Genomic DNA, 25,992 nt, shown 5'->3' with positions numbered 1-25,992 from the left:
AGGGTACACCTCAGTTGCTTAAAAAAAAAAAAGTTTAATCCAGTTTACATGACGTCGACATTAAAAACAAAACAAAAACAACACAATTCTCAATATTACACTGAAAGGATCATTTCCTAAATGTCTAATCAGTCGATACTCTGCCATGACGTCATGCTCACTACCTGCCTTTTTGTTGACATTTCGGTTACACATTAGCAAAATGATTTGCAGTCTTCTAGTGTTATGCTGCCCATCGAATTCATATTCATATTCATTCCCTTTTAAGATTTTTTTTTTAAATTATTATTACATATATTTATGTATATTCGAATAGAGTAGGAGAGGTAAAGATGACTGTTGCAAAGTCCGTCGTGTGTGTCCCAGGAGAAAGCGTGCTGGGGGGGGGCAATGTTGGGTGGGGCCACGGGGATGCAACCCGCTCACTGACTTTTTTTCCCCTCATCGTGTGACAGGTGGCAACGCTCGCACATTTTACAAGCAGATTACGACTGACCTTTTCCTCGGGATTTGGAGGCGGAAGTTGAGGTATCGTTGCCACATTTTGCTCTTCACGATAAATCATGTGGTGGTTTTGTAATTCATAGTCATGAATTATTTGCCATGTTCGACGAGGAAAAACTCGTCGGACTCGTTGGAAACAATCGGTGGAAGTCGTTACTGCATGCAAATAAAGATTTATTCGACTGGAGTTTGTGGAAGCAGATTGAAAGTTAGTGCGTGGAACCTGCTTCGTGACTTCTCAAACAGGATATCATTGAGCTGCTGAGGTCGAATGTTTGATTTACTTTTACACTAATGTTTGAGGCTAAACTTGCCAATTAATGAAATCAGTTGTGTATATGTTGGACTATTTCCCCGATACTGTATTTCCCCCACAATTTAATTTAGTTTAAATCCATGTGTGTGTGCAATTTTCTTGTGTCTCGAGTGCTGATTGATAGGCAGGAAGTCATTCACGTTTGCAACACACAAAGTTAAACGGTGAACACGTTCTTATAATTACAATAGCATCTGCATTTCTCAAAGGATTCATAATTATCGTACGACACATCTGCCTCATAAATCTGAGGTTGGTAGTTCAAAGTTCTAGGCCTTCCTATCTGGAGTTTGTATGTTCACCGCGTGCTTTAAGGTGGTTTCTCCAGGTTAGGACGGTATACTCAGGCTTCAAGTTGTTAATTTACTTTTTTCCCCTCTCTTTTTTTTTTTTTTTTTTTTAATAGAAACCTGTCATATTCAAAATTATTTGTAATTTTGGATTATTGTAATTTTTTTAAGAGTCTCATTTCTGGGGGGTGAAACAGCTGTACATTTTCCAAAATATTGAAATTAAGTAATATTCTTGAGATAGTGAATTTTGGATTTCCGCCAGCTATATTTACCAATTTGAATTTCTACAAAATAAAATCATGAAATGCTTCAAACTACTGAAATAGGCTAGCTGTCCATGTTCTAACTCATTTGTTGAGATGCACTTGTATTTGGTGTCTTTGGCACAACAGTCTTTCATTCACTCACACACCTGTCGGTTTATGCTTTAGTTAGGAGTGTTTTGTTATGACAACTTGACAAGCCATCATAATATAATAAAATGAAAGATTATCAGTTTGCACTTTAAACCCTACTGCAAAGAAAAAAAAGGGCATAAAGCTTAATGTGATTGTTTCCTGTTTGTACCCGTTTTTAGGCCTCGCCATGGCCAACTTTGGAGGCCACGCCATTCCTGGCTCGTTCTTCTTTCTCTTCGGCTTATGGCTGACGGTCAAACACACTCTGCAGCACTACTGGAGGAAAAACCAGCCCAAAGGCAGAGCCGTTTTGCCTCCTTTCTTTAAACGAATGGACTACATCGAGGGAGGGTTGCAAATCTTTGCCTCATTTGTCGGTCAGTCTTCCCTCTCGACGCATCATGAAACACTTCCAAAGGTTCTCACCGATTTGGTTCCGTCTCAGGCATCATGGTGGAACAGTTCGTTGTGGACGGGCCACATGCACGCCTGTATGACGCGCAGAACAATTCATGGGTCAAGTTGATGAACTGGCAGCACGCCACCATGTACCTCTTTTTCGGCATCTCGGGAATAACCTTGGTGGTGAGCACCGTGTCCAGACTGGTGCCAGTTGGCGTGGACCGCCTTGCCCTCTCCTTGGCTCTTTTTGTGGAAGGTAGGACGACACCAGATCGATCACTTCCTGTCTTTGTGCCCGGGCCAGGTGTCCCAAAACTTTTGCTGATACAGTATATTTGCATTCAACCTACTGTAGTAATACATTTTTTTGTGACCCAGGATTTCTGTTCTATTACCACGTGCATAGTCGCCCCCCACTGGACGCCCACATCCACTCTTTGCTCCTGGTGGCCGTGTTCAGTGGGTCGGCCATCACCATGATGGAGGTGTTCATGAGAGACCACATGATTCTGGAGATGCTGAAAGCGTGCTTGTTCATCCTGCAGGGCTCGTGGTTCTACCAGGTAATACTGACGAGCGCTGAGGTCAAATTTAAGAACTGTATGAAAACCAGCAGTGTTTGAACCTCATTCCAGATCGGTTTCGTTCTTTACCCGCCGAGCGGCCCGAAGTGGGATTTGACTTTGCATAGCAACATCATGTTTGTCACCATGTGCTTCTGCTGGCATTTGGCGGTGGCTTTGTTTGTCGTCGCCTGCACCTCGGCTGCTGTTTGGATGTGAGTATCCTGCCTTTTTACATCGAAATCAAATGAATAATCTTTATTGAAGTTGTAGAACATTTTGAGAGCTGTGACTAATATTGTTGGCCATTTTCAATCAACTTATTAAAACTAGCCTGCATTGTCATAAAAAAAAAAAATTCTGGAAGGATCAGGCAGTTAAAAAAAATGTAAACGACTCTCATCAAATTGCATCTTATGTGTTTGCAATACATATTCTGTCCTTGCTTGTAACCGTGTAACCAACATTTCAATTTCCCACCCCCAAAGCACCACAAGGAGATTCTCCAGAAAAGCACGAGGCATCGAGATGGTGATGCGAAATAAATTGTCCGCTGCGAACTCTGAGAAAGCTTTGCTCGAAGAGTCAGAAGAGGAGTAAAAGCTTTAAAATGTTCATATTTGTTATTTTGTTGAAAATGAGTATTTGCACTGGACTAGTCTGATGAAACTGACATTTAAATAAATATCTTATGTTAATTCTAGTCCAAAATGTACACAGTGGCTCCTGTTGCCAAAAACTACGCACCCATCCATTTCCTATACTAGCTGAGCCTATCACACCCTGGACTGATCATCAATTTACTCACAGCGAGACAACCAAAATTTCACGGACAATTGAGTGGATGAACCTTCAAAGCATGTTTCTGGAATGTGGGAGGAAGTCATAGTACCTACAGAAAAACACAAGCATGCAAACTCCACAAAAGGGATGCCAAACTTCAGAATTGTGAAGCAGCCTTGTTAACTACTAAGCTGCCCCTTTACGATTTAACATTTAAATACTACACGTGTGTGTGGGGAGTTGGGGGGGGGGGGGGGGGTATAAAATAAGGTGGTGTTTTAAGTGTTTTTTTCCCTTGTAAATCATTAAAATAAAATAAATGCAAACAAAGTCAAGTTGTGAGATTTAATCATAATATTGCAGTACTCATAATTTACCTCTGGTAATCTTGGCTACAACATGAAGGGGAAAGAAAATTGATGAACACGTAATTAAAGGAAAAAAATGTTTTTTTAACGTCAAACTAAATATGATATGCGTTCGCGTTGCACAGAAAACATGACACGCCGAACAGACAAAAATGGCAAACACAATTAACGGAGGACATAAGACGGTGAGCTCAAGATCACTGAGGAGGCGCGGGTGGGAGATCGGGCGGACATTTTGGCGAAGGCGCCGTGGTGACGACGACCGTGGAAACCGATTTTGGGGAAGCTGCCGCCATGTGCTGCTGAAGCTGCTGTGCCTGGACTGTCTGGATACGAACCTAAAGAAGCGACAGATGAGGGTTAGCGCCGGATAAGGAAGTGAGTACTGTATTTGCAAAACTGAATACTTTCCAAATGTACTACTGTCTGTGCGATGATGGCAAATGCACAGAATCTGCTTCCTAGTGAAACTTTCTACACACCTGTGTGGCCTGTCCTTGCTGCTGGAGCTGCTGAAACTGTTGTGCTGTGACAAAGCTGACTGGTTTGTTCCCAGCAATCAGCTTGGTGCCCGCAGGCATGGTAGTGAGAATTATGTTCCTACCCAAACTGCTGATGCTGCATAACAACAAGAAGAGGAGGAGGAGGAGGAGGAGGAGGAGGAGGCAACAGACAACATCTCGTAAGTCTTATCAGGTCAATGTGGAATACAGTGCATAGGTTGAGACTTACTTTGTGTTGAGGCTCCCCTTCACAATCGGCGTAGTCACCACACTTTTACTTTTCAGTGGTTGGTTGAGCACAGATAGAGGAACTGTGATGCGGGCAGGTAACTTGCCCTATGACCATGTGAAAAGAGAGCATTGTCGGCAATTGTCTCTGTGTGTTTAGGCAACATAAGATCATAAAGAGTACCAAACTCCAAAAAAATGGCTTCCATGAAACAATTACTTCTATATAAGATGGTATCAATCAATTTAGGCTAGAGTCCAAAACAGCTTTTAGATTTTGGTCTTTTTTGCTCAAGGGCTTCTTCGACTGTTAAATTCCAATGTGGTGAATACAAACCATCAGTGGTTTGTTACGCCAAAACACACAATAAGGCAACAAAAGTTCAAGCTGTCAAGCAGATAAGGAAGTACTAAATACTGACAGAACCTGTCTGATAACATCATGTCTTAAAAACATTGTGAAAACGACATTGCAGTTGCTCAGGTAATGACCAATCACGGCTCAGCTTCAGAAAACAGGTGAACTGTGATTGGTAGCTACCTGAGCAAAAGTGATGTTATTTTAGGTCGACAGCAAAACAAAATGGCCGCCCCCTGAGATAAATAAAAACAGGTGGCTTCTGCTATTTAACTCATATTTCACAAAAAAAGTGAATGTGTGTTTAGCGTTTAGAATAGTGGGGCTGCATAGAACATATAATTGTAAAGATAATTTGGGGGTTGGCTTCATTTTAAGTAATTGAATGTTGCTTGCAATGATAATGACAACCAACATTCTTTGTTGGGTAGAAACAATCCATATTTTTACTTTTACAAAATTTTGTTTTGCACTTTTTAACTTACCATGCATCAATAATACTTTTTGCATGCATTCATATTTTTTTTTAATTACTTTTATTGAAATATTGCCCTGAAAACGTTTTCTCATTTTGCATTACATGTACTCTTGCTGCTGGCAAAAAAAAAAAGAAAAAAAAAAAGATTGTTAATTGTAATACAAGTTATTATAATACGGCACATAATTAACCCTCTTACCGTTTGCGTGTTGATCACAGGTGCAGGCACCTGCCGCATGGTCGCCGTGGCAGTCCCCAGCTTCAGAGGAGCTGACGCCGAAGCCACCGTGATGCCCTTCGCACCGGCCACAGTCATGATGCTACCGCCGGTGGACACCGTCTGGGCCTTGCTGCCGCCGGCGCACGTCATCGTGATGGTCTGACCGTGCTTCTGCGGGATCACCCCGAGGCCCGGCATGATACGGATGGTGGTGCCGCTCTTGTCCGGGGAGCTGACGGTAGAGAAGGGCCGAGATTTCTGATCGGCCATGGTGACGCCCAAAGTGGGCATCAGACGTATGGCTGTGTCTCCTGTAGCCTTCAGTAAGGTGGAAGCGATGGGCGCCGTTTTGGCTGTGGACGCCTCCCCCGCGCAGGACACGGGGGTGGAGACGGACGGGCGAGGGGGCGTGACGTGGAGAGTGGCCGATATGCTTTTGCTACCGCCGGCGCCGCTCGTGCCCAGGAAGTCGGGAGTGAGTTTGACCGTCGCCACGGGAGATTTGGTGAGCGTGGCCATCATGTCCGGCGTGATCCGCAGTACGGTCTGGCCTTTGGCGTCCGTGGTGATGGAGGAGGGTGGAAGGCGCAAGACATCTTTACCCTGGATGCGCAGGTTTGTGGCGGTGAGTGGGATTCCTGCTGCTCCTGAGGTCTTAACTCCTAACTGGCCTGACGTGGTGATGGACACCTTTGAAGAGAAAATGTAAACGATGAAGCTAGGAGGGGCAACGTTTTTTGTTGTTTTTTTTTTTTAAATGCGGCCCACTCCTGTAATATTTGTTGAATTCATTTAGGTTCATTAAAATTAATTTATGTTTTTAATTATTCATCCAAAAATGTTCTGATGAGTTAATTTGGCAAATAATGACCCAAAATTTGTAAAATGACCAATTTTATATATTGATGATCGAAATTCCCGTCGTGAAATCTGAGGGGAAAATAATGGCTTATAAAACGACACATTCCAGAGTAATGGAGAATAAACTTTTCGAGGGCTATTCCAGGAAGTGGCAGAATTGTTAATTCGGCTCTTGTATTGGATTTCATTAGATTACAATAGGTAAGCGGGAATTCATGTTTGGGCCTCTCATTTGGCACTAAAGTAACACAATTTCCCTGCTTCGAATAACATGACGTATGGATTACCTGTTTGATGTTTTGGCTGGCGAGTCCTTGCAGCACAGCCGGCGATGATGCAGGGATGTTGGCTGGGCTGCCAGGTGATAAAGTCTGAAGTTTGGACACAGTCGCTGTGGAAACCGAAAGGGTGTTGGACACCTGCACTGGACTACCGGACTGGCTCCTCAAAGGCACGGACACAACGGCCTGTTTGAGACGACACACCCGCATGGGAGGTATTTAGAACATATGTCATCTTAACGTCACTATCATTTATCCTTTGACCTGTGAGATGCCCTTGGTTGCCACAGACACGGGCATCCTGATCTGGTGGGCGTTCTGATGGACCAAAGCAGCTTGCTGACTCCCTGACGGAGAACCCAATCCGGGCTGAGCGGAAACGACCCGCACCTGAGGGAGGGAGCCCGCAGCCAGGTGAGTCACTATCCGGGCCGCGTGTTGCGAAGTGATGGGCTGAGATGTGGCCGGGCCGGCCTGACTGGTGGGTAAGATTGAGCCCAGCTGGGGCAAGGATGGGGGAGACACCAGGAGAACGCTGCAAGAGACACAGTTGAGTTGTGATGTAAATTGTTGTTAACGCAACGGTGAGAAGAAGCAACGCACCTGGAGGTGGATTTGATTGCGTCGGGGACCGTGGTCTTAGTTGGTGTCGTGACTGCGCAGTGCAAGGGTGACTTTGGCGTCCCAGGAGTGTGTGGGGCAGGCGTAGAGGGTGTTGGTGACATGGGACTAGGACCTATATCCTGTCCTGCTTCCAAACATAATGCTGTTTTACCCCCTGCTTCTTTATTGCCAGATTTCTAACGAAATAAAATAAGAGATTAGAGGACTTCAACAAAACCTGACACTGAAAATCTAGAACAAACATTGCACTAGTTCAACAGCATCATGAACATTTACTGTCAATGTAGCTAAATAAATGACTTGGTAGTCGTCTCACAGGCTTGGATGCAGGCTTCGGTTTCTGCTGCAGTGCTTTTCTTGCTTTTGCGGCAGCCGCTTGAGCCTGGTGGATCCTCTCTGGATGGGAGAGAAAAAAAACATTAACAGCAAAAACAAAAGCTGAGTTTTAGTCTAATTGCCCAGTTCTGATTCGATTTTATGGAATGTCCATTGACATTTTACATGTACAAATACCCCCCCCCCCCCCCCCCCCCCCCCCCTCAAAAAGAACTGTCAATTTGAATGACAACAAAAGAAGCTACCATCTCCTCATTGTTGCTCACCAAACTCTTCTTGACTGCGGTTGCGGTGCAGGTAAATCCACAGTTTGCGACCAATGTCATACTTCACACAGGGGTCCTTCTCGTAGTGCAGTCTGTCCAGAGCCCCGCTGACAACTGTGTTCACCTACACGGCACAAGAACGAGTCTACGGTTTAATGAAGAAAAGAAAAAGAGGTCGAGTGTTTAGGGGGGAAAAAGCGCCTCTCGACCTGTGCACTTGTGACGTCGGGGGCGAGAAACTGCGAGTCCTTCAGCAGTTCGCAGATTTCGGCCCTCGTTCCCTCTCCATTGGGTAGCCTGGCTGCTGCGTCTCGCACTATTAGGAAGAAAAGGGGAGGTCAACGCGTCTGTTTGGTTATCACACACAAAATCAACAAGAGTGAGAAGCTCTCACCCAGAGAGAGGATGGTGACGTATGGCGGGCGGTTGGAGCGCAGCAGCGTATGCTCGCGAGCTTTATTGAGAGACATTTCCTTATCAAACACTCCCTTCACGGGCCCCACGACCGATTCAAAGCCATGCATGCGGAACGTGAAGGCTTTGTGGGGTTGGTTGTATCTCTGCTGCTCCTAATTGACGCAACAAAATTATTATTGGCACCAGTGCTTTTTGTAAACATACACAAAAAAAAAAAAAAAAAAAAAAAAAAAAAAACAGATAAGAAACCTGAATTTGGAACAGTTGTCTCTCATCTCCTGTGCTGGGTCGCACCACATAATCAGTCGAACTGTTAAAGACATTTTAGAATTTAAAAAAAATCACAATGATAAATACAATTATATTTGCATAGATTAAGTCTTACACTCGTGGCATGGGGGGTGTCAACTCAGATAGCTCTTCACTTTCAGTCTGTGGATCACAAAGTCACTTACAAACAAATCATATGCACGGATAGAGATGTTTTTTTTTTGTTGTTTTTTTAAATACCTTGACCACAAAATCTTTCGAGTCCAGCCACAGTTGACAGAGTGCAATTAAGTCCTTCTCTGCATCCTGAGTGGGGCCTAAATAAAGGAAACAGACATTAATCTCCACAAAGACTAACACGACGTCAATTAGAGGACTGTCAATCACGGATCCTCTAACCGATCCACTTCCACTGTTGAGTTTCATCGACAAATTCCACGAATGGCAGGAAGCCGCTGGGGAGCGCCATGACACCTTCTGTAAAACAATGAAGCAAAAACAAAACATTACACACGAGACACAGGCTTTCAACTCGTGTGCAGTCTTGTCTTACTCGTGAGGACAAAGGATGCACTATTTCATGAACTTTGAAAGTGGAAGTAGCAAAAATTTTCTTGACAATATGTTCTATGCAGTCCCACTCATCTGCACACGGTATTCGGATTAATAATGTGTTTTTGGAATATGAATTAAGCATCAAATCCACCCATTTTATTTATGTCAGGGGGTGGCCATTTTGCCACTTGCCGTCGACTAAAAATGGCACAGTTGCTCAGGTAAGGACCAATCACAGCTCAGCTTAGGAATGTCACATGACCAAAGTCAGAAAAAAGGTGAGCCGTGATTGGTCGTTATCTGAGCTACTGGGATGTAATTTTCCAGTCGACAGAAAGTGGCAAAATGGCCGCCCCCTGACATGAATAAAAATGGGTGGATTTGCTGCTTAATTCATATTCCAAAAATATATCAATTTTTTTTAATACTATTTTTGGGTTGACTTCCGAGGTTAAATAAATGTTCAAATGGCGTTCCAAAGCACCGCCTTACCTTTACTCTCTCCTGCAAGAAATTGCAAGGCATGGAGGACCAAGTCAGACCAGCAGGAGGCAGAAGAAAACCAAGCGTTGAGTGAGCTCGCAGGGGACATCTGCCACATTTGGACTTTCTCCTCCAACTGGAGCACATCCGCAAGAAGCCATTACAATCATCTCGTAGACCAACGAGCTTGTGAGGGGACACGGACGGTACCAGTGCAGTGCTGGCGAGGTGTTCCGTCCTCAAGATGGTCTCCAGCAAGCTGAAGAAACTGACGGCGAGCTCTTCCACGACGACGGGGCTGCTCTGAGGCTCCTCAAGGATTCTGCAATGATGAAGGTTACGCACATTTCATTAGGTATGTCATGTCCCAATGCTTTTTCTCAGTTCTACGCCAAACGTACTCCTCCTTGATGTTGGCCAGTGGCGTCAACGGCGTGTCTGGCATGGAGTTGATGATGTTCGCCAGAGGTCCTGCTGCAGCGTCTGAAGTAAGAGCGTCACAGGGATCCTCGGATTCCACTTTTATCGTTCTCATTTTCTTCTTCCTTCTCTCTTCTTTTATTTTTTTCTTAGGCAGAGACAGCTCAAAAAATGCTGCAAGTGAAATAAAGACGGCATGAGTAACAGAAGAGACCGTTCGTTCAGTGTTACTTATTGAACTGCATTCACTCACGTAAGTTTGATTTGCGACCGATATTTGCCCGAGAGAGTATGTCACTGAGGTGGATGTCGGAAGTCATCAAGTCTGGATGATCCTGAGGAGAACAAATGTCTGTGATACACTGTACATGTTAACACTAGATCAATTTTTATCTCATCCAAACATTGTTTACTGGTTGTCGCTTCCTCTTCTCCCGATGGTTTTGTAGCATGGCCTTCAAGTCTTGCTCTCCAAGATGGATTTTTTCTGAAGGAAATAAATGACAGTTTGTCTCATTGAAATGTCCATCCATCACAATCAACAGTAAGCCCCCCGCTGTTGTACATCGTATTGCAAATAAATACTACTCACCAGTGGTCTTCATGTCTTGGGTAGAGAGGCTGGGCACAACTCTGAGTGAGACTGTGGGTGTCGGCGAGGAGGGGGACTGTGGTGCGGGTGTCCACAACGATAGATCTAAATGCATGTGAAATAAAGCACAGATGCCGGTAAGTACATTTGCATGGACATGCAATAAGAAATTATGTAAAATAAAGGATTGTAAAACAAATACTGACCGTCATCATCAGACGAAGCATTACTGTCTCCACATTCAGTTTTAATCTCCTTTAAAATGCGCCTCAGTCTTCTTCTAACCTTTTGTTCTCGTATTTCAGCGTGACTCCTTGTCTGTATCTTTCTTTTTGGTGGAAAGTCCAGACCATTGTGAGCCGCAAAATCCAGTAACTCCTAAAACAAGAACACATTTTGACACCAACCTCTGGGTATTGTTGTAATTCCAACATGTTTTTGCAGAACACACCTTTCGTGAAACGAGGATTTGTTTCAGCAGCCTGTGGTAATATTGCTGAAGAGAGTACAACTGTCGTCTTTGCTGAGACTTGGCACACAACTGTCTGTACTTGACAACTTCAGGGTTGAAGTAACCATCTGTTTAGATCATAACCAACAATGTGAATAATGCAAAGTTTGAGAGTTGATACTAGGCCAGCAAGCATGTTAAATACCTCTAAATAGCTTTTGTGCAAGATGAAGAGGATTCCCAAAATGAATATTTCTGTTGTTGAACAGGTCGTCAACGGCGCTCACTTGCTCTGCTTCGTTGTTGTTGGGGAATTGTGGCAAAAACTGACTTAAGTGTTGCCGCTGGGAATCTGACAGCACTTCAGTCCACGTGCTTTCACTCATCACAGAAAAGAAGATTTCAGGCTGATGACAAAACACACAGCAGTCAAAGTCATCAGCCTTTTAACAATACACACAATGTCAAAGCAGCATTCAGCAAAACATCACTTACATCTTCAAGTAGCTCCTCGGGCAGGGTGACCCTACAGTTACCCAGCATGCACTCCTCAGTAATGTGACCATTCTCCTCTTCCTCTTTTGGCTCAAGAGGGTCTGTAAGTATGTGAGTCAGGACATCCATCCTGCTCCTCCGCTGCCCCCTCACTGTTAGGGAAATATGACATTATTTAATATAACGTGTGATTGAAAGTTATGTCACCATTGCACGGTTATCTTTTGAAATGTAATCTAACAAACGACTACCGTTCTTTGATGCCAAACAAGGAGGCTTGTCTGATAGCACAGCTTAGCGTAAGCATCTACGACGTAACTTATTCAACCGAACCTTCCAACGTAAATACCAACGGTGCACTGCATGTTGCAATATCTGCTTGACTAGACAGGACTGATACTACACTTTCTAAAACCAGCAAAAAGTCTGCGCTTACCTGAACCCGCCCTATGTTTTGATATCGCAGAGGGGACTGTTTGATCGACGTACCGTTTTATTCTTCTGCTATACGTATGATGTCGTCAAATGGAGCGTTAAGCTTGCGTTCGCCCTCTACAGGCAGGGAAGCTAACTACAGTAGGTACAGTAACAACTTGACTAACAACCGGTGGTGAAACTGATAAACAGCGTTTTCCAAGTTCAGACTGTACGCGACTGAATGACTTACTAACGTTAGCCTTCATGTTACAGGCTAGCTAAACATAAAATAAAGTAACTTTTTTTTTTAAGACCGTCGGCTTTGTTAAGAAGGCACATGCTTCTGTGTATGTATATGCTAATTATATGCATTTGTTTTTGTATGACTAAAATAATTTACTAAAGTACTTCTATTGGTATTAATAGATTAATGTAAGTTAATCATTAAAAAAGTTACTTTATGAAGTTTTGGCCAAAAAAATAGGTTGATAAAAGACTGAATTGTGTTCATGGGTGTTATTAATGTGAGTCTGTTTTTTCTTTTTCTTTTTCTGCCCTGCGATTATCTGGCGGCCTGTCCAGGGTGTACCTCTCCTTTTTGCCCAAAGTCAAAGATAAGTTCCAGCTGACATGGGAGGACCAGGACCCTAATGAGGACAAGCGGATGGATGGATAAAGTTACATGATGTAGGCCTACATACCCTCTTCTTCATGCTGTTTAAATTCCAACTCCTACTTGTTCATTTGACCACATTTATCTTCAAAATCTCTCCTTTAAAACACTATGCAATGTAGTTCAAATCAGTGCCAATAATGGAAAAATCAAATTAAAATGGAAGGAACAACTTTTGAAGTGCTGCCTTGTCCAGTTGCTCCTCCTCTCAACGATGCAGTAATGAATGAGCAGTCAATCCCTTCGGCTGTCATAAAACAGTCCGAGAGAGAGAGAGAGGGGGGCCGGGACCCCCATCGCCCTTCAGAAATTCTTCAGCAACATTTGTCTGGGAAGTCACCAGGAGGACCGAGAAGCTCGACTTAGGGTGGTGCTCTTAATGCCTCAGCAGAATGGCAGAAGGTGCCGATGGAGAGGAAGAGATTCAGTTCTTGCGGACAGTAAGTGATGCTGTCTTCTTCTTCTTCTTGAATAATAACTTTTAAAAAAATCTGTCTCTTTTCAACAGCCATTTATAGATACAAATCCTTACCGCCTTTACTTTGTTGGATATATTTGTACTATACACGACACTCAGACTGACAAGAACAGTTGGCTTTGTTTACAACTTACAAGCATTGTTATCTATTTATATCCCCGACTGTAGATCCTCGATATTGTGCTGGTTTATCACTGAGCAGAAACCATTATTACACAAACAGTAAGGTAATAGGATGACAATGTAATACATTGTGCTGTTTAAGTAAGGGGTCAACAATTTAAATGTGCACAACTATTTTGACTTTTTGTAGCATTTTCCATTAAGGTCTTATTTTTTTTATGTCTAAATCATTATAAATGTATAGTATAAAGATATTTTTTATTTTTTAAATAAGAGTTTATCTGAGGTTTTATGTATTTATTATTACATGGTTGGGCCTGCTAAAATGCTCTTGTGGACCTTGTATGGCCCACGGGCCTTAGGTTCCCCAGATTGGTTTCTGTGCTCAAAAACACAATGTTGTTGTTGTTTTTTTAATCACAGCTAGGATTTACTATGGAATATAAATTAAATAGGATAACATTTTACCTAAATTATTCTCTGGGTGATTGTTTTACAGATTATATTGGTCAACATCACATATTTTATCCTGTTAAATTGAAATGATAATTTAGAATAATGTTCCACTTGCTATTGTAAAAGCAGGACTGAGGTAAAGTATGTTAATAATGCTTCATAAAGTTTGCCTCAGTTGCTGCCCCGGGTCTATATATACTGTGTGAGGATTAGCAGCTTGAAAGTCAGGCCCGTTTCAGCACCTGCTTACTTCAGTCCTTGTGGGACATTGGGCTGCTGAGATTATTGGAGCCATGTTCAATATTACACCCGGGTTCCAAAACATTGTTTATACGCGTACTTTATGTTTTGCAGCTGATTATCAGTCCTGAGGTGTCTTAATATGCATAAGCAGCCGTCCTTCTGTCTGTAGGTCAGTCTATCTGGCAGCCTTCAGCGGCATAACTTTCCACACGTTAATTTAGAGATGCAACGTCATAGAAATCTGACACTTACATCTGTCATTTTGCTATGTAAGCACGACGGCACTGCCAGTGGGTTGGTGTGCCGGCAACGTTGACCCACGTTGGTTACAGTGATAGTTATTGTAAAGAATGAACATCTTTTTCTGAACTAATACGACTCATCATTAAGTCGTTGTCGTCATTCATCATCATTCTTATTAATACTAATTGTACTTAAAGTAGTCCACTTTCTTTTTCACCTTATCTCAATACAGTAACCAGGCAAATTGCACTCAATAACATGTAGGGATGCACCAAAACCACTTTTTTTCCCCCCAGACTAAGTCAAGTGAAATCAATTTTATTTGGGATAAAAGAAAATAACTTGAGAAGAGACCGCAGATGGAGGGATCACCCTTCCAGGTTAACCAGGCTACAATGGATGCTTAGCTGGGCAGCATTTATCACGTGGGTGATGTAAAATATGAATTAAAATAGAAATAAAACCTGATCTGAGAACTTGCATTATTTAATGAGCAATACAAAATATACTCAAATAATGCATGGCTGTTTAAACTTACCGACATTAGGATAGATGAGATGGGTCGTTGCTTAGTCCAAACATGGTCAACTATAGTAATAAACTTAATAGGCAAAATGAAGGGAAAGAAAATCCATCTTTAATAATAAAAAAAAAAAAAGCCAAATGACATATATTAATTACATAATGATTAAACCTAGCTGATACTGAATCGTATGTCTCTTCGAGTCTTGTTACCAAAATAATATTTGCAGCATTTCCCGCTGGCGTGCGTCCTAGCTAACGGAATTCAGGGTGCAAATTCCGTCATACGACAAGCCAAACTAATTGGATTATTTGGAGCAGGGCAATGTGGGACACTCTTTCCAGTTGAATCTGAAATATCTGGTGCTTTCCAAAAGAAGACGCGTGAACAGCAGGTGCAGTGGCTTGAAATAGAGGGCTTAAAGGGGAGGGGGGGGGGGGCAGCCAGATTCATGGAGCTAGTGATCTGAGGCCAGTGACTGCAACAAAGATATTCAGTAATAATAAAGGCTATGATCAACATTTTACGTTTTTTAACAAATGCATTTAAATATGTAATCCATGTGAAATGATTGCAACTGAAGAACATGTTAAGACATTTCATGCACAATCTCGTAGTCTGAAACCCCCCTCGAATACATTTTATTCACTACACATGCTCCTTGCAGGATGATCATGTGGTTCTGCAGTGCACGGCCTCCATTCTGAAAGAGCAGATCAAACTCTGCCTTTCATGCGAAGGATTTGGGAATCGTCTCTGTTTCCTGGAGACGACATCCAATGCTCAGGTAGAATGCATCTGTCTTTTTATCCTAGTGTTTCTGTTTTTAAAGAAATAGCGTTTTGTTTTTCCAGAATGTTCCACCCGACCTGGCCATCTGCTGCTTCATTCTGGAGCAGTCCTTATCTGTGCGGGCGCTGCAGGAGATGCTGTCCAACACCTCTGTGGATGAGGTCTCGTTTTCTTTTCCATATCAAGTTCACAATAGTTTCTGCTTTCAGGATCTCACTTTTTAAATGTATTCTTGTAATTCCCACCCGTAGGCGGTTGATTTGGATAAATGGGTAAGTTTCGTTCCGATTTTTCTTTCATCTCACCCACTTTGGTCCAATTTAACCATCTTTCTACCTCCTTGTGTGTTAGTCGTCACAAGGCGGCGGTCATCGAACTCTGCTGTACGGACATGCCATTCTCCTGAAACACACTCATTCGAGCATGGTGAGCACATTTTTATTTATTTATTTTTTTTATTTATTTTTTCTTTTTTTTTTCTTTTTTTTTTCTTTAAGATCTCAGTATTGTTCATTCGGAAATGTCATCATCATTGCTCTTTTTTTTAATATATATATATATATATATATATATATATATATACATACACATATATATATATTATTATTATTTTTTTTTTTGTGTGTAGGTGAGTATGTGTATGTGCGTGCGTGCGTGCGTGCGTGTAATGAGCACATTTTTAGATACACGATTGAAAGATCAACACGTTGTCTTTTTCTCACTTTCTAACTTTTTGTCTCAAGTACTTGAGCTGCTTGACGACGTCGCGCTCACTCACAGACAAGCTGGCGTTTGATGTGGGCTTGCAGGAGGAATCCACAGGTGGGCGTCATCGTGGCAGTGATCACAAATCCATCACAAAAAGCCAGCTCGACGCGAGTTATGGCAACGCGACTGCTCAATGACGGCCATGTTGCTGTCTGTGTGTGTGTCCCAGGAGAGGCCTGCTGGTGGACCATCCATCCGGCCTCCAAGCAAAGATCTGAAGGCGAGAAGGTGCGAGTGGGAGATGACCTCATTCTTGTCAGTGTTTCTTCAGAGCGATATCTGGTAAATACAACAAATTGTATTCACCTGCTCTGCTCATTTGTCGGCAGTTGTTAATTCCCAACTAACACCTCTTTACAGCATCTGTCCTATGCCAGCGGTGACTTGATGGTTGATGCTTCTTTCATGCAAACCTTGTGGACTATGACCCCTGTGATGTCGGGTTGTGAACTAGCTGAAGGTGCGCTTACCTCTTCTTCTTTTTGTTGTTGTTGTTGTTATCTATAAACCTGCTTGCTGTCCTTCAGGAGTGTGATTCTTCCTCTGCAGGTTTTCTAACTGGAGGGTATGTGCTCAGGCTTTTCCATGGTCACATGGACGAGTGTTTGGCAATCCCAGCGGCTGACCAAGGGGACGACCAGCGGAGGTGAGCAAGACCTCTCAAACGTTCATCACCATGTGGACTTAAAATCCCTGACGTGGTTTTTTTGTTTCTGTTTCAGAGTTGCTCATTACGAAGGTGGCGCTGTGTGCAGTCATGCTCGTTCCTTGTGGCGACTTGAGCCACTTCGCATTGCGTGAGTCTCCTGAAAAGCCTCATTGAAAACTTTCGTTTTGAGTGATTTTACAGTCTTTTCACATTTGGAACTTTAGGTGGAGTGGTGGTCACATTAAATGGGGGCAGTCATTCAGAATACGTCACATAACAACAGGAAGGTATCTTCTCCTGGATGAGGAAAAGGGTCTTCTGTTGGTTGACCCCGAGAAGGCCAATTCAAAAATGGCAGCCTTTTGCTTCAGAATTTCCAAGGTAATTGAAAATCGTTGGGGGGGGAAAAAAAGTGATGAATGGATTCCTTGCGGGTTTCATGAGGAACTCACTCTATATGTGAACCACAGGAAAAAATTGAAGTCGCTCAGAAGCGGGATGTGGAAGGAATGGGCATTCCAGAGATTAAGTATGGAGAGTCCATGTGCTTTGTGCAACATGCCTCATCTGGTCTCTGGCTCACATATGCAGCTGTTGATGCCAAATCCGCCCGCCTCGGTCCCCTGAAGAGAAAGGTATTCCAGAAAGGCAGCAACGAGTATAGACGTGTTTGAGCATATCGTTCAAAGATCGTAATTTTTTTTTTTCCAAATCAGGCCATCCTTCATAAAGAAGGCCACATGGATGACGCACTGACAGTTGCGCGCTCTCAGACTGAAGAGTCTCAAGCTGCGAGAATGATTTACAGCACCACAGGCCTCTTCAACCAATTCATCAAGTAGCAATTTACACACAGTTCTCAAAGAGGTCCATTTTGTGATAATGCTTCTGTGTAATCTCAATATGTTCTCCTCCATATGTCCCCAGAGGTCTTGATGCCTTGAATGGGAAAAACAAATCTGCCAACCCGCCTAATCTGCCAATGGACACGGTGGTGCTCTCGCTCCAGGACCTGATTTTTTACTTCCGGCCACCAGAGGAAGAGCTGGAGCATGAGGATAAACAGTTCAAACTTCGTTCCCTCAAGAACAGACAAAACCTTTTTCAAGAAGAGGTTTGTTTTCCTTCCTGTGCGACCACTTACGAATTCAAGAGCGCTTTTAACTTCGTGCGTGTTTTTATTGACAGGGGATGATCACACTCGTTCTGGACTGTGTCGATCGGTTGAATGTCTACAACACGGCCGCTCACTTCTCAGAATATGCTGGGGAAGAAGCTGCAGAATCATGGAAGGAGATAGTCAATTTACTGTACGAGTTGCTAGGTAAGACCGCCGGGGGATTTGCCCTGTCCTTACATATTCTGTGTTTACCTTGAAGACGTAACGTCTGCTGCTTTTTCTTCCCAAAGCGTCTCTCATCCGAGGTAATCGTTCAAACTGTGCGCTGTTCTGCGATAACCTCGACTGGCTGGTTAGTAAATTGGATCGTTTGGAGGCCTCTTCAGGTAGAAAAGTAAACTTAATAATTGTTCAAATGATTGGTTTGGAAGTCATACTTTGATCTGTTTTTATTATAGGAATCTTGGAGGTGTTGTATTGCGTGCTGATTGAGAGCCCAGAGGTGTTGAACATAATCCAGGAAAATCACATCAAATCCATCATCTCGTTGCTGGACAAGCATGGACGCAATCACAAGGTCTGTAGCATGTAAGGTTGTGTGCTAAGCACGTTGGAGAATACATACATGCAGCATCAGAATGTTCTTCTTGGCTTTCCATCATCCAGGTCTTGGATGTGCTCTGCTCTCTTTGTGTGTGCAACGGTGTGGCCGTAAGGTCAAACCAGAACCTGATTACAGAGAATCTGCTCCCCGGTCGGGACCTTTTACTTCAAACCAACATTATTAATTATGTCACCAGGTGGGTCATCTTATATATGGCCAGACGTCAGTAGAATTCACGTGAAGATGAACTACTGTCTAAAAGTTGCTTGTTTTGTGAACCTTCGTCCAGCATGAGACCCAACATTTTCCTCGGGACGTGCGAAGGGTCCACACAGTATAAAAAGTGGTATTTTGAGGTGATGGTGGACCACGTGGAGCCGTTCCTCACTGCTCAGCCGTATCACCTGCGTGTGGGCTGGGCTCTGACAGAGGGATTTAGCCCATATCCTGGTGGAGGGGAGGGCTGGGGAGGCAACGGTGTTGGGGATGACCTCTACTCATACGGTTTTGATGGACTTCACCTCTGGTCAGGTAGAGTAAATATTGTATTGACTCTTTGGCAATTTTACACTTCTCCTATATGCAATATGCTTGTACAAATATGTTCCTTCCTGTTGTCAGGACGTGTTCCGCGTCATGTTGCCACACCCAATCAGCACTTTCTGGCCGCAGAGGATGTAATCAGCTGCTGTTTGGACCTGAACGTGCCCAGCATTTCCTTCCGCATCAATGGTCATCCTGTCCAGGGCATGTTTGAGAACTTCAATCTGGATGGCCTTTTCTTCCCTGTTGTCAGCTTCTCTTCAGGCGCGAAGTACTCCGGACACTATCAATTCTGATATGATAAGTAGGCTCTTGTTCATATGAGACTAAATAAGCAATTTTCCTCCCTAACTGCAAGGTTCCGATTTCTTCTTGGAGGTCGTCATGGTGATTTTAAATTCCTTCCACCACCGGGCTACGCTCCGTGTTACGAAGCTGTGCTGCCGAGGGATCGTTTGCGGATCGAGCCCATTAAGGAGTATAAACATGACTTTGATGGTATCCGTAACTTGTTGGGTCCAACTCAGTCCCTGTCGCACACAGCTTTCACTCCTTGCCCTGTGGACACTATTCAGGTAAAGCCTTTCACCTATCTTCATCCTCTTATAGCCACGCTGCTCCTAAATTGGACAGATGGGTCATGAAAACTTCCAAACCCACATTGAAGCACCCAAAACTGGCATCACATCACACTTAAAAAAAAATAAAATAAAAATCTTTCCAGATTGTACTTCCTCCTCATTTGGAACGTATTCGTGAGAAGCTAGCAGAGAATAGTCACGAGTTATGGGCTGTGACTCGCATTGAGCAAGGGTGGACCTATGGACCAGTGAGTTCCTGCACTTTAAATCATCTGAAAATGTTTATTTTACAATGGAACACTATTCTAAGATACCCTTTCTGCTACTGTTTCGATTGATCGATCAAGTTTCGCGATGACAACAAGAAGCTCCACCCTTGCCTGGTTGATTTCCAGAGTCTGCCTGAACCAGAAAAAAACTACAACTTAGCAATGTCAGGAGAGACACTCAAGTAAGTCTGTGCTTTATCTTAGTAATAATAAACACGTTGAGCCATTTACTTCTCTAACTCCATGTACGATCACTTTTAAAGGACTTTATTGGCACTGGGGTGTCATGTGGGAATGGGAGATGAGAAAGCAGAGGAGAATCTAAAAAGAATTAAGCTTCCAAAAACGTGAGACACGAAATAATGATTGCAGTTCTCTCACATAAACTCTTCACAACTGTATTTAAAACACAACCCTTTTCCTTAGTTACATGCAGAGCAATGGATATAAACCCGCTCCTCTGGACCTCAATCATGTCAAGCTGACTCCGAATCAGAATACTCTTGTTGAGAGACTGGCAGAAAATGGACACAATGTGTGGGCCAGAGACCGCGTTCGCCAAGGCTGGACATATAGTATTGTGCAGGTACATTTCTGGAACCAGGACATTCATTTCATACTCTATGTAATGTCATATATAAAACGACGTGTGGTTTTTTTCCTGAACAGGATATCATGAACAAGCGCAATCCTCGTCTAGTCCCTTACAACCTATTGGATGAAAAGACCAAAAAGACCAACCGAGATACAGTTTGCGCAGCAGTTCGAACCCTAATTGGATACGGTTACAACATTGAACCACCTGACCAGGAGTGCAGTATGTTTGTATAATCAAGTCTTGTCAAACTATATCAGGATTAAACGTTGGATACGTTTTTTTTTTTTTCTTTTTCACCTCTGCTCTATTTGCATTCATGCAGTTGGGCCTGGGGAAGGCAGCACTCGTGGAGATAAGATCCGAGTGTTTCGAGCGGAGAAGTCTTATGGCGTCACCCAGGGGAAGTGGTACTTTGAATTTGAGGCTGTGACAGTCGGAGAGATGAGGGTGGGCTGGGCCCGACCAAGCGTTCGAGCCGACACCGAACTCGGCGCAGATGAGCTGGCTTACGTCTTCAATGGCTTTAAGGTGAGGGCGAGGAATTCTTCTGAAGCACGAGTGAGTGAAAAGCCGTTTAACTGCTGTCTCTTTCAGGCCCAACGATGGCATGTGGGAAATGAGTCATTCGGTCGACAGTGGCAATCTGGTGACGTGGTGGGTTGCATGATTGATCTCACCGAGATGAACATCATGTTCACACTCAATGGCGAAATGTTGATCAGTGACTCGGGCTCAGAGATGGCCTTTAAGGACATTGAAATAGGAGAAGGTAAGCATTGTAGCAAGCAATGAAAAGCTCCAATATGATTGCGATGTATCATCTAGGGGTGTCAGGTGATTGAATTTTTTAATCGTAATTAACCTCATGACTTCAATAGTTAACTCACAATGAATCGCAAATTTGATATCTGTTCTAAAAGTACAATAGATTGTACAATAAAATATATTTTTCCCAAGTTTTCATACTCTTAACATAAAAGTGGGGAAAAAAATGTTAAACTAATAGAAATATGGCTGCATCTGTTAGTCATTGATGAAGTATAATTTCATAATAAATCATGAAATTTTGTTAAAATTAAGATGTACTGTACTGTAAAAAAAAGTTTTTTTATTTGTGTTGAGGTTATTTAATAATTGCATTCATAATACCCTAGTATCATCATCATATAAATCTTTGTATGCATGCAACATTTCTAGCTAGGTGAAGGCTTGATATTTTTAATTTGTAAAGATTATGGCTGGTTGGTTTTGGTTTATGAACGCGACCTTGAAAAAAAGTTTCTCACTTGTAATGGGTTTGTATGCATGAGCATAATTTTGTCACACTCTTCCATGCTAGGCTTTATACCTGTATGCAGTCTTGGCCTGTCCCAGGTGGGCCGGATCAACTTGGGCCAGAACGTCAGCAGCCTCCGCTACTTTACCATCTGTGGACTGCAGGAAGGATTTGAACCTTTTGCCATCAACATGAAAAGAGACATCACAATGTGGTTCAGCAAGAGCCTCCCTCAGTACATTCCCGTACCAACTGATCATCCTCACATAGAGGTGCTCTGGCATTTTCCTCTTCTTAATTTTTTTTGCATGCTTGTTTACCATCAACTATCAACTGCATTGTTTACATTCTAGGTGTCTCGTGTTGATGGGACAGTGGAAACTGCTCCCTGTCTTAAGGTGACCCATAAGACATTTGGATCCCAGAACGCCAACACAGATTTGCTGTTCTTAAGGCTCAGCATGCCGGTCGAATTCCACGAGACTTTCAAAGTCCCCGCAGGGACCACCCTCCTCACTCGCACCCTCACCATCCCTGAAGATGAGGTGGTGGAGGTGGACCCAGACTCTGACTTTGAAATACTCAAGAAGTCAGCCAGTCGCAAAGAGCAGGAGGAAGACAAGAAAGAACCCTCCGTGCCGAAGGAAATACCTGCCATCAAAAATGGAGAGAACGAGAAGGACGCCTCAACTGAGAAGAGCAAGAAAAAGGGGTTTGTGTTGCCTCATGGAAGGTTATTTGAGGGAGCTTCCAACTTGTCACATGTAGTAATCACGCTCGTTATTTATTCCAGATTCCTTTTCAAGGCCAAGAAGGCTGCATTAATAACCCCGCCACCTGTTGTTCCCACCGTGCCCCGCTTAGTGGAAGACGTGGTGCCAGATGACAGGGATGACATGGACATAATCCTCAACACCACCACAGTATGAAATCGTTTCTAGAATCCATGGCCAATTTTTAAGTGAGGGTGCCAATCATTGATTTGAAACCGCTTCCTTTACCAGTATTACTATTCGGTACGAGTCTATGCGGGCCAGGAACCAAGCTGCGTATGGGTGGGTTGGATCACCCCTGACTATCACCAATATGATCCTCATTTCGATCTCGGCAAAGTCAGGAACGTAACAGTCACCGTAGGTGATGATAAAGGCAACATCCATGATAGGTATGTCACAAGTAAAATGTCATTAATTCATTCACGAATGACAACTTTCACTTTCACTCAGCAGTTTACTATTGATGTTGTTACTACAGTATAAAACGCAGTAACTGCTACATGGTATGGGGAGGTGAGTTCAGCAGCTCCCAGCAGACGCGAGTGAGCCAGGAAGACTTTGTGATTGGCTGCCTTATTGATTTGGACACAGGACTCATGACCTTTACTGCTAATGGGAATGAAATCAACACATTCTATCAGGTTCAGAAACATTCAGTCCATTGTCCGTGCATTTCTGGAAAAAGGCATGTTTGTTTAACAGTGTCATGCATTTCAGGTGGAGCCCAACACAAAACTCTTCCCGGCAATCTTTGTCCTACCTTCGAGTCAGAATATGATTCAAATTGAGCTTGGTAAACTCAAGGTCAGCTCCAAAGTCCTAAAATTATCCTCAATTTCTTGAAAAAGTTATTTCTCTAACGCATTATTAATATTATTTTCTCGGCAGAACATTATGCCCATCTCGGCCGCCATGTTCCGGAGTGAACGCAAGAACCCGGTGCCCCAGTGCCCTCCCAGACTGGATGTCCAAATGTTAACCCCTGTCATTTGGAGCCGTATGCCCAACCACTTCCTGGGTCCAGAGACAGGACGCATTAGCGAGAGACTGGGCTGGCTTGTTCAGTGTCAGGAGTCACTTACCATGATGGCCCTCCATATTCCAGAAGAGAACAGGTCAGTGTGGAAAATTGTTGTTTAGTGAGACCTGCACTGCCTTGCTCAAAGGCATCACAGTATGTGGACTCTCTTTGTCAACTAGCCCCAAATTCCATGTTTTCCATTGCAACTCTTGAACCCAAAGCTCTTCCGTCCCAAGATTAAGACCTTTTTGCTGTCAAATACTCTAGGTGCATTGACATCCTGGAGCTTTCAGAACGAATGGACCTGCTGAAGTTCCACTACCACACCCTGAAGCTGTACGGCTCAGTGTGTGCCTTAGGCAACAACCGCGTGGCTCACGCTTTGTGCAGCCATGTAGATGAATCCCAGCTCTTCTACGCCATAGAGAACACCTACCTCCCTGGACCAATGAGAAGCGGCTTCTATGACCTTCTCATCAGCATGCACCTGGAGTCTGCAAAGAGGAACCGGCTGGGAACCAACAAGGAATTCATAGTCCCGATGTCAGATGAAACACGCAGTATTACCTTGTACTCTGTCAAGTCACACGCTTTACCTGGTGTTGGACTTACCACATGTCTGCGCCCCAAACTCCATTTTTCCTCCACTGGATTTGTTGGAACAGATCCAGACATCTACACGCTGAGTCCAGTAATTCCCTTACAGGTGAGGTGAAAAATAGGGTGCAGCAGTTCACCTAATGGCAGTGGTCTGCAACCTATGGCTCTGGATTCATTCACATGTGGCTCTTTAGTACCTCTCCTGTGGCTCCCTGTGGATCTCTAAAAAACAAAACATATTTATTTTACATATTTATTTATGTTTTTTAAGATAAAATATTATTTTAAGGAATTAATAATTTAGATTAAAAAAAAGAAAGAAATATTCAAAGAATCCAAATGTCATTGTCAGCAAAAGAATGACGAAAGGTAGATGAAAAATATATTTTTTAATTACCTTAAAAAGTAACTATAAAATGTCTATAAAGGGCGAGGAAACCCAGACAAATACTATAAAATTCCACGAAATTGCCAAAAACGTCAGAAACATAAAGTAGGCTAACCAAAAAAAGGTCCAAAAACAAAAGAAAATGTCTTTTGAACTGCCAAAAAAGCCAGATTTTTTTTAAAGGCAAAAAATAATACATTTATAATGTATCTATAAAATGTCCAAAAACAAAAGAAATCCCGAAAATTACCATAAAATGTCCATCAAATTGTCCCGAAAAATCTGAAAATTTATAGCAAGAACCCCCACCCCCCCCCCAAAAAAATAGCAATAAAATGTCCAAAAACGAAAGAAGAGAAAATTATCATATGTCCATACAATTGCTAAAAATGTCAGAAATTCAACAGAAAGGTTGAAAAGTCTATGATGTATGTAAATGTAAAATGTATGATAAACCAAGTTTGAAGAATTACAGCAAAAATCAAAAGCCGAAGACAAAAGGTAGAAGAAAATGAATCTCAAAGTATTGGATGCTGCAGTTTTTTCTGTTATCTATATATAATAAGCTCTTGGGCCCACAGTACATTAGGGTAACACTAGCACTGTTTCATTCATCATAATGTTCAAATGCTTTGCGGCTCCAGACAGATTTTTTTTCCTTTGGCCTAAAATGGCTCTTTTGACAGGAAAGGTTGCTGACCCCTGACTATAGTATTAATATGTTTCTTCATTTCCAGGCGCTTAAGACCAAAGCGCTAACCATGCTCATTGAGGCTGTGCAAGATGGAGGTCAAGCCATGAGAGACCCTGTCGGGGGTAGTGTTGAGTTCCACTTTGTTCCAATCCTGAAGCTCATCAGTACCCTCCTGATTATGGGCGCGTTTGACGATGAAGACGTCACCCACATCCTGAAGATGATCGAGCCGACGGTCTTCAGCGGCAAGAAGCCGGAGGAGCCCGTTGAGGAGGTTGTGCAAGTAAAAGAAGAGAAAGAACCTAAAGCAAAGAAACTTCAAGTGGAGAAAGTTGAGCAGGAGGAAGATACGCTGGAAGGAGAAGAGGAGGAGTTTGATGATGACGGTCTCGGAGAAGAGGAGGAGGAGGAAGAGTTGGAAGAAGAGGAAGAATTACAGCTGGCAGAATCCATCATTCCACATGAAGAAATGGCTGGTGAGACCGAGCCAGTAAATGGAGAGAAAGGAGCGGAAGAAACAGAGAAAGAGATTAAATCTTGTGAGGCCAGTGGTGAGGCTAAAGAGGAACATTTCGAGCAAGGACTGTTCCAGATGAAGCTACCAGAGTCTGTCAAATTACAGGTATGTTCAATTTTTTTTCCAAAATGATCGCAATAAACCAACTTTATTTAAAAAGCACTACAACTTTTCT

General features: G+C 43.0%; 3 protein-coding genes across 7 annotated transcripts in view; 2 read left to right on the top strand and 1 right to left on the bottom strand.

The window, feature by feature from the left end:
* The first annotated feature begins 402 nt into the window (after positions 1–402).
* Positions 403–3,496, top strand: tmem45b (transmembrane protein 45B). Of its 2 annotated transcripts, none has more exons than XM_086098865.1 (6): positions 403–528; positions 1,691–1,888; positions 1,957–2,169; positions 2,292–2,476; positions 2,549–2,691; positions 2,965–3,495. In XM_086098865.1, the coding sequence occupies exons 2-6, from the start codon at positions 1,699–1,701 to the stop codon at positions 3,074–3,076; spliced, it is 843 nt and encodes a 280-aa protein (XP_085954991.1). In that variant the 5' UTR covers positions 403–528; positions 1,691–1,698; the 3' UTR covers positions 3,077–3,495. The 2 variants fall into 2 exon arrangements, with proteins under 2 accessions (XP_085954991.1, XP_085954992.1); XM_086098866.1 differs by lacking the exon at positions 403–528 and adding an exon at positions 559–770 and having other exon boundaries at positions 2,965–3,496.
* A 94-nt stretch (positions 3,497–3,590) lies between these two features.
* On the bottom strand, positions 3,591–14,738 carry nfrkb (nuclear factor related to kappaB binding protein). 3 transcript variants are annotated; one of them, XM_086098718.1, is made up of 26 exons: positions 14,637–14,738; positions 11,466–11,617; positions 11,176–11,377; positions 10,971–11,098; positions 10,726–10,897; positions 10,520–10,624; positions 10,341–10,414; positions 10,181–10,262; positions 9,909–10,101; positions 9,718–9,829; positions 9,517–9,643; positions 8,869–8,946; positions 8,710–8,786; positions 8,585–8,631; positions 8,449–8,509; positions 8,177–8,351; positions 7,992–8,098; positions 7,783–7,906; positions 7,497–7,576; positions 7,160–7,356; positions 6,821–7,091; positions 6,563–6,742; positions 5,394–6,104; positions 4,360–4,466; positions 4,110–4,245; positions 3,591–3,965 (listed from the first exon to the last, which is right to left on the bottom strand). In XM_086098718.1, exons 2-26 carry the CDS (start codon positions 11,592–11,594, stop codon positions 3,825–3,827), a joined length of 3,816 nt encoding a protein of 1,271 aa, XP_085954844.1. In that variant the 5' UTR covers positions 11,595–11,617; positions 14,637–14,738; the 3' UTR covers positions 3,591–3,824. The 3 variants fall into 3 exon arrangements, with proteins under 3 accessions (XP_085954844.1, XP_085954841.1, XP_085954842.1); XM_086098715.1 differs by lacking the exon at positions 14,637–14,738 and adding an exon at positions 11,902–11,955; XM_086098716.1 differs by lacking the exon at positions 14,637–14,738 and adding an exon at positions 11,717–11,862.
* LOC147161091 (ryanodine receptor 1-like) overlaps positions 12,257–25,992 on the top strand; it is a 41,762-nt gene continuing 28,026 nt past the window's right edge. For both annotated transcript variants that reach the window (XM_086098714.1, XM_086098713.1), the window contains exons 1-37: positions 12,257–12,995; positions 15,289–15,408; positions 15,476–15,574; positions 15,665–15,685; positions 15,765–15,839; positions 16,157–16,235; positions 16,351–16,463; positions 16,542–16,641; positions 16,731–16,827; positions 16,904–16,978; positions 17,055–17,211; positions 17,301–17,465; positions 17,547–17,668; positions 17,758–17,944; positions 18,019–18,154; positions 18,241–18,336; positions 18,409–18,527; positions 18,617–18,750; positions 18,844–19,085; positions 19,176–19,368; positions 19,456–19,672; positions 19,822–19,926; positions 20,026–20,129; positions 20,211–20,294; positions 20,374–20,533; positions 20,617–20,764; positions 20,868–21,073; positions 21,140–21,314; positions 21,885–22,093; positions 22,175–22,533; positions 22,615–22,744; positions 22,826–22,986; positions 23,076–23,238; positions 23,315–23,401; positions 23,486–23,712; positions 23,886–24,324; positions 25,344–25,922. In XM_086098714.1, coding sequence (XP_085954840.1) covers positions 12,948–12,995; positions 15,289–15,408; positions 15,476–15,574; positions 15,665–15,685; positions 15,765–15,839; positions 16,157–16,235; positions 16,351–16,463; positions 16,542–16,641; positions 16,731–16,827; positions 16,904–16,978; positions 17,055–17,211; positions 17,301–17,465; positions 17,547–17,668; positions 17,758–17,944; positions 18,019–18,154; positions 18,241–18,336; positions 18,409–18,527; positions 18,617–18,750; positions 18,844–19,085; positions 19,176–19,368; positions 19,456–19,672; positions 19,822–19,926; positions 20,026–20,129; positions 20,211–20,294; positions 20,374–20,533; positions 20,617–20,764; positions 20,868–21,073; positions 21,140–21,314; positions 21,885–22,093; positions 22,175–22,533; positions 22,615–22,744; positions 22,826–22,986; positions 23,076–23,238; positions 23,315–23,401; positions 23,486–23,712; positions 23,886–24,324; positions 25,344–25,922 — 5,931 coding nt within the window. In that variant the 5' untranslated portion in view covers positions 12,257–12,947. The remainder of the gene's footprint in view (positions 12,996–15,288; positions 15,409–15,475; positions 15,575–15,664; positions 15,686–15,764; positions 15,840–16,156; positions 16,236–16,350; positions 16,464–16,541; positions 16,642–16,730; positions 16,828–16,903; positions 16,979–17,054; positions 17,212–17,300; positions 17,466–17,546; positions 17,669–17,757; positions 17,945–18,018; positions 18,155–18,240; positions 18,337–18,408; positions 18,528–18,616; positions 18,751–18,843; positions 19,086–19,175; positions 19,369–19,455; positions 19,673–19,821; positions 19,927–20,025; positions 20,130–20,210; positions 20,295–20,373; positions 20,534–20,616; positions 20,765–20,867; positions 21,074–21,139; positions 21,315–21,884; positions 22,094–22,174; positions 22,534–22,614; positions 22,745–22,825; positions 22,987–23,075; positions 23,239–23,314; positions 23,402–23,485; positions 23,713–23,885; positions 24,325–25,343; positions 25,923–25,992) is intronic.

The sequence above is a fragment of the Leptonotus elevatus genome, chromosome 16 (genome assembly GCF_054856555.1).
Source record: "Leptonotus elevatus isolate MCC_2025b chromosome 16, RoL_Lele_1.0, whole genome shotgun sequence".
NCBI lineage: Eukaryota > Metazoa > Chordata > Actinopteri > Syngnathiformes > Syngnathidae > Leptonotus > Leptonotus elevatus.
Note: the sequence above shows the minus strand (reverse complement) of the source record. Positions and strands in the feature narration are given on the sequence as shown.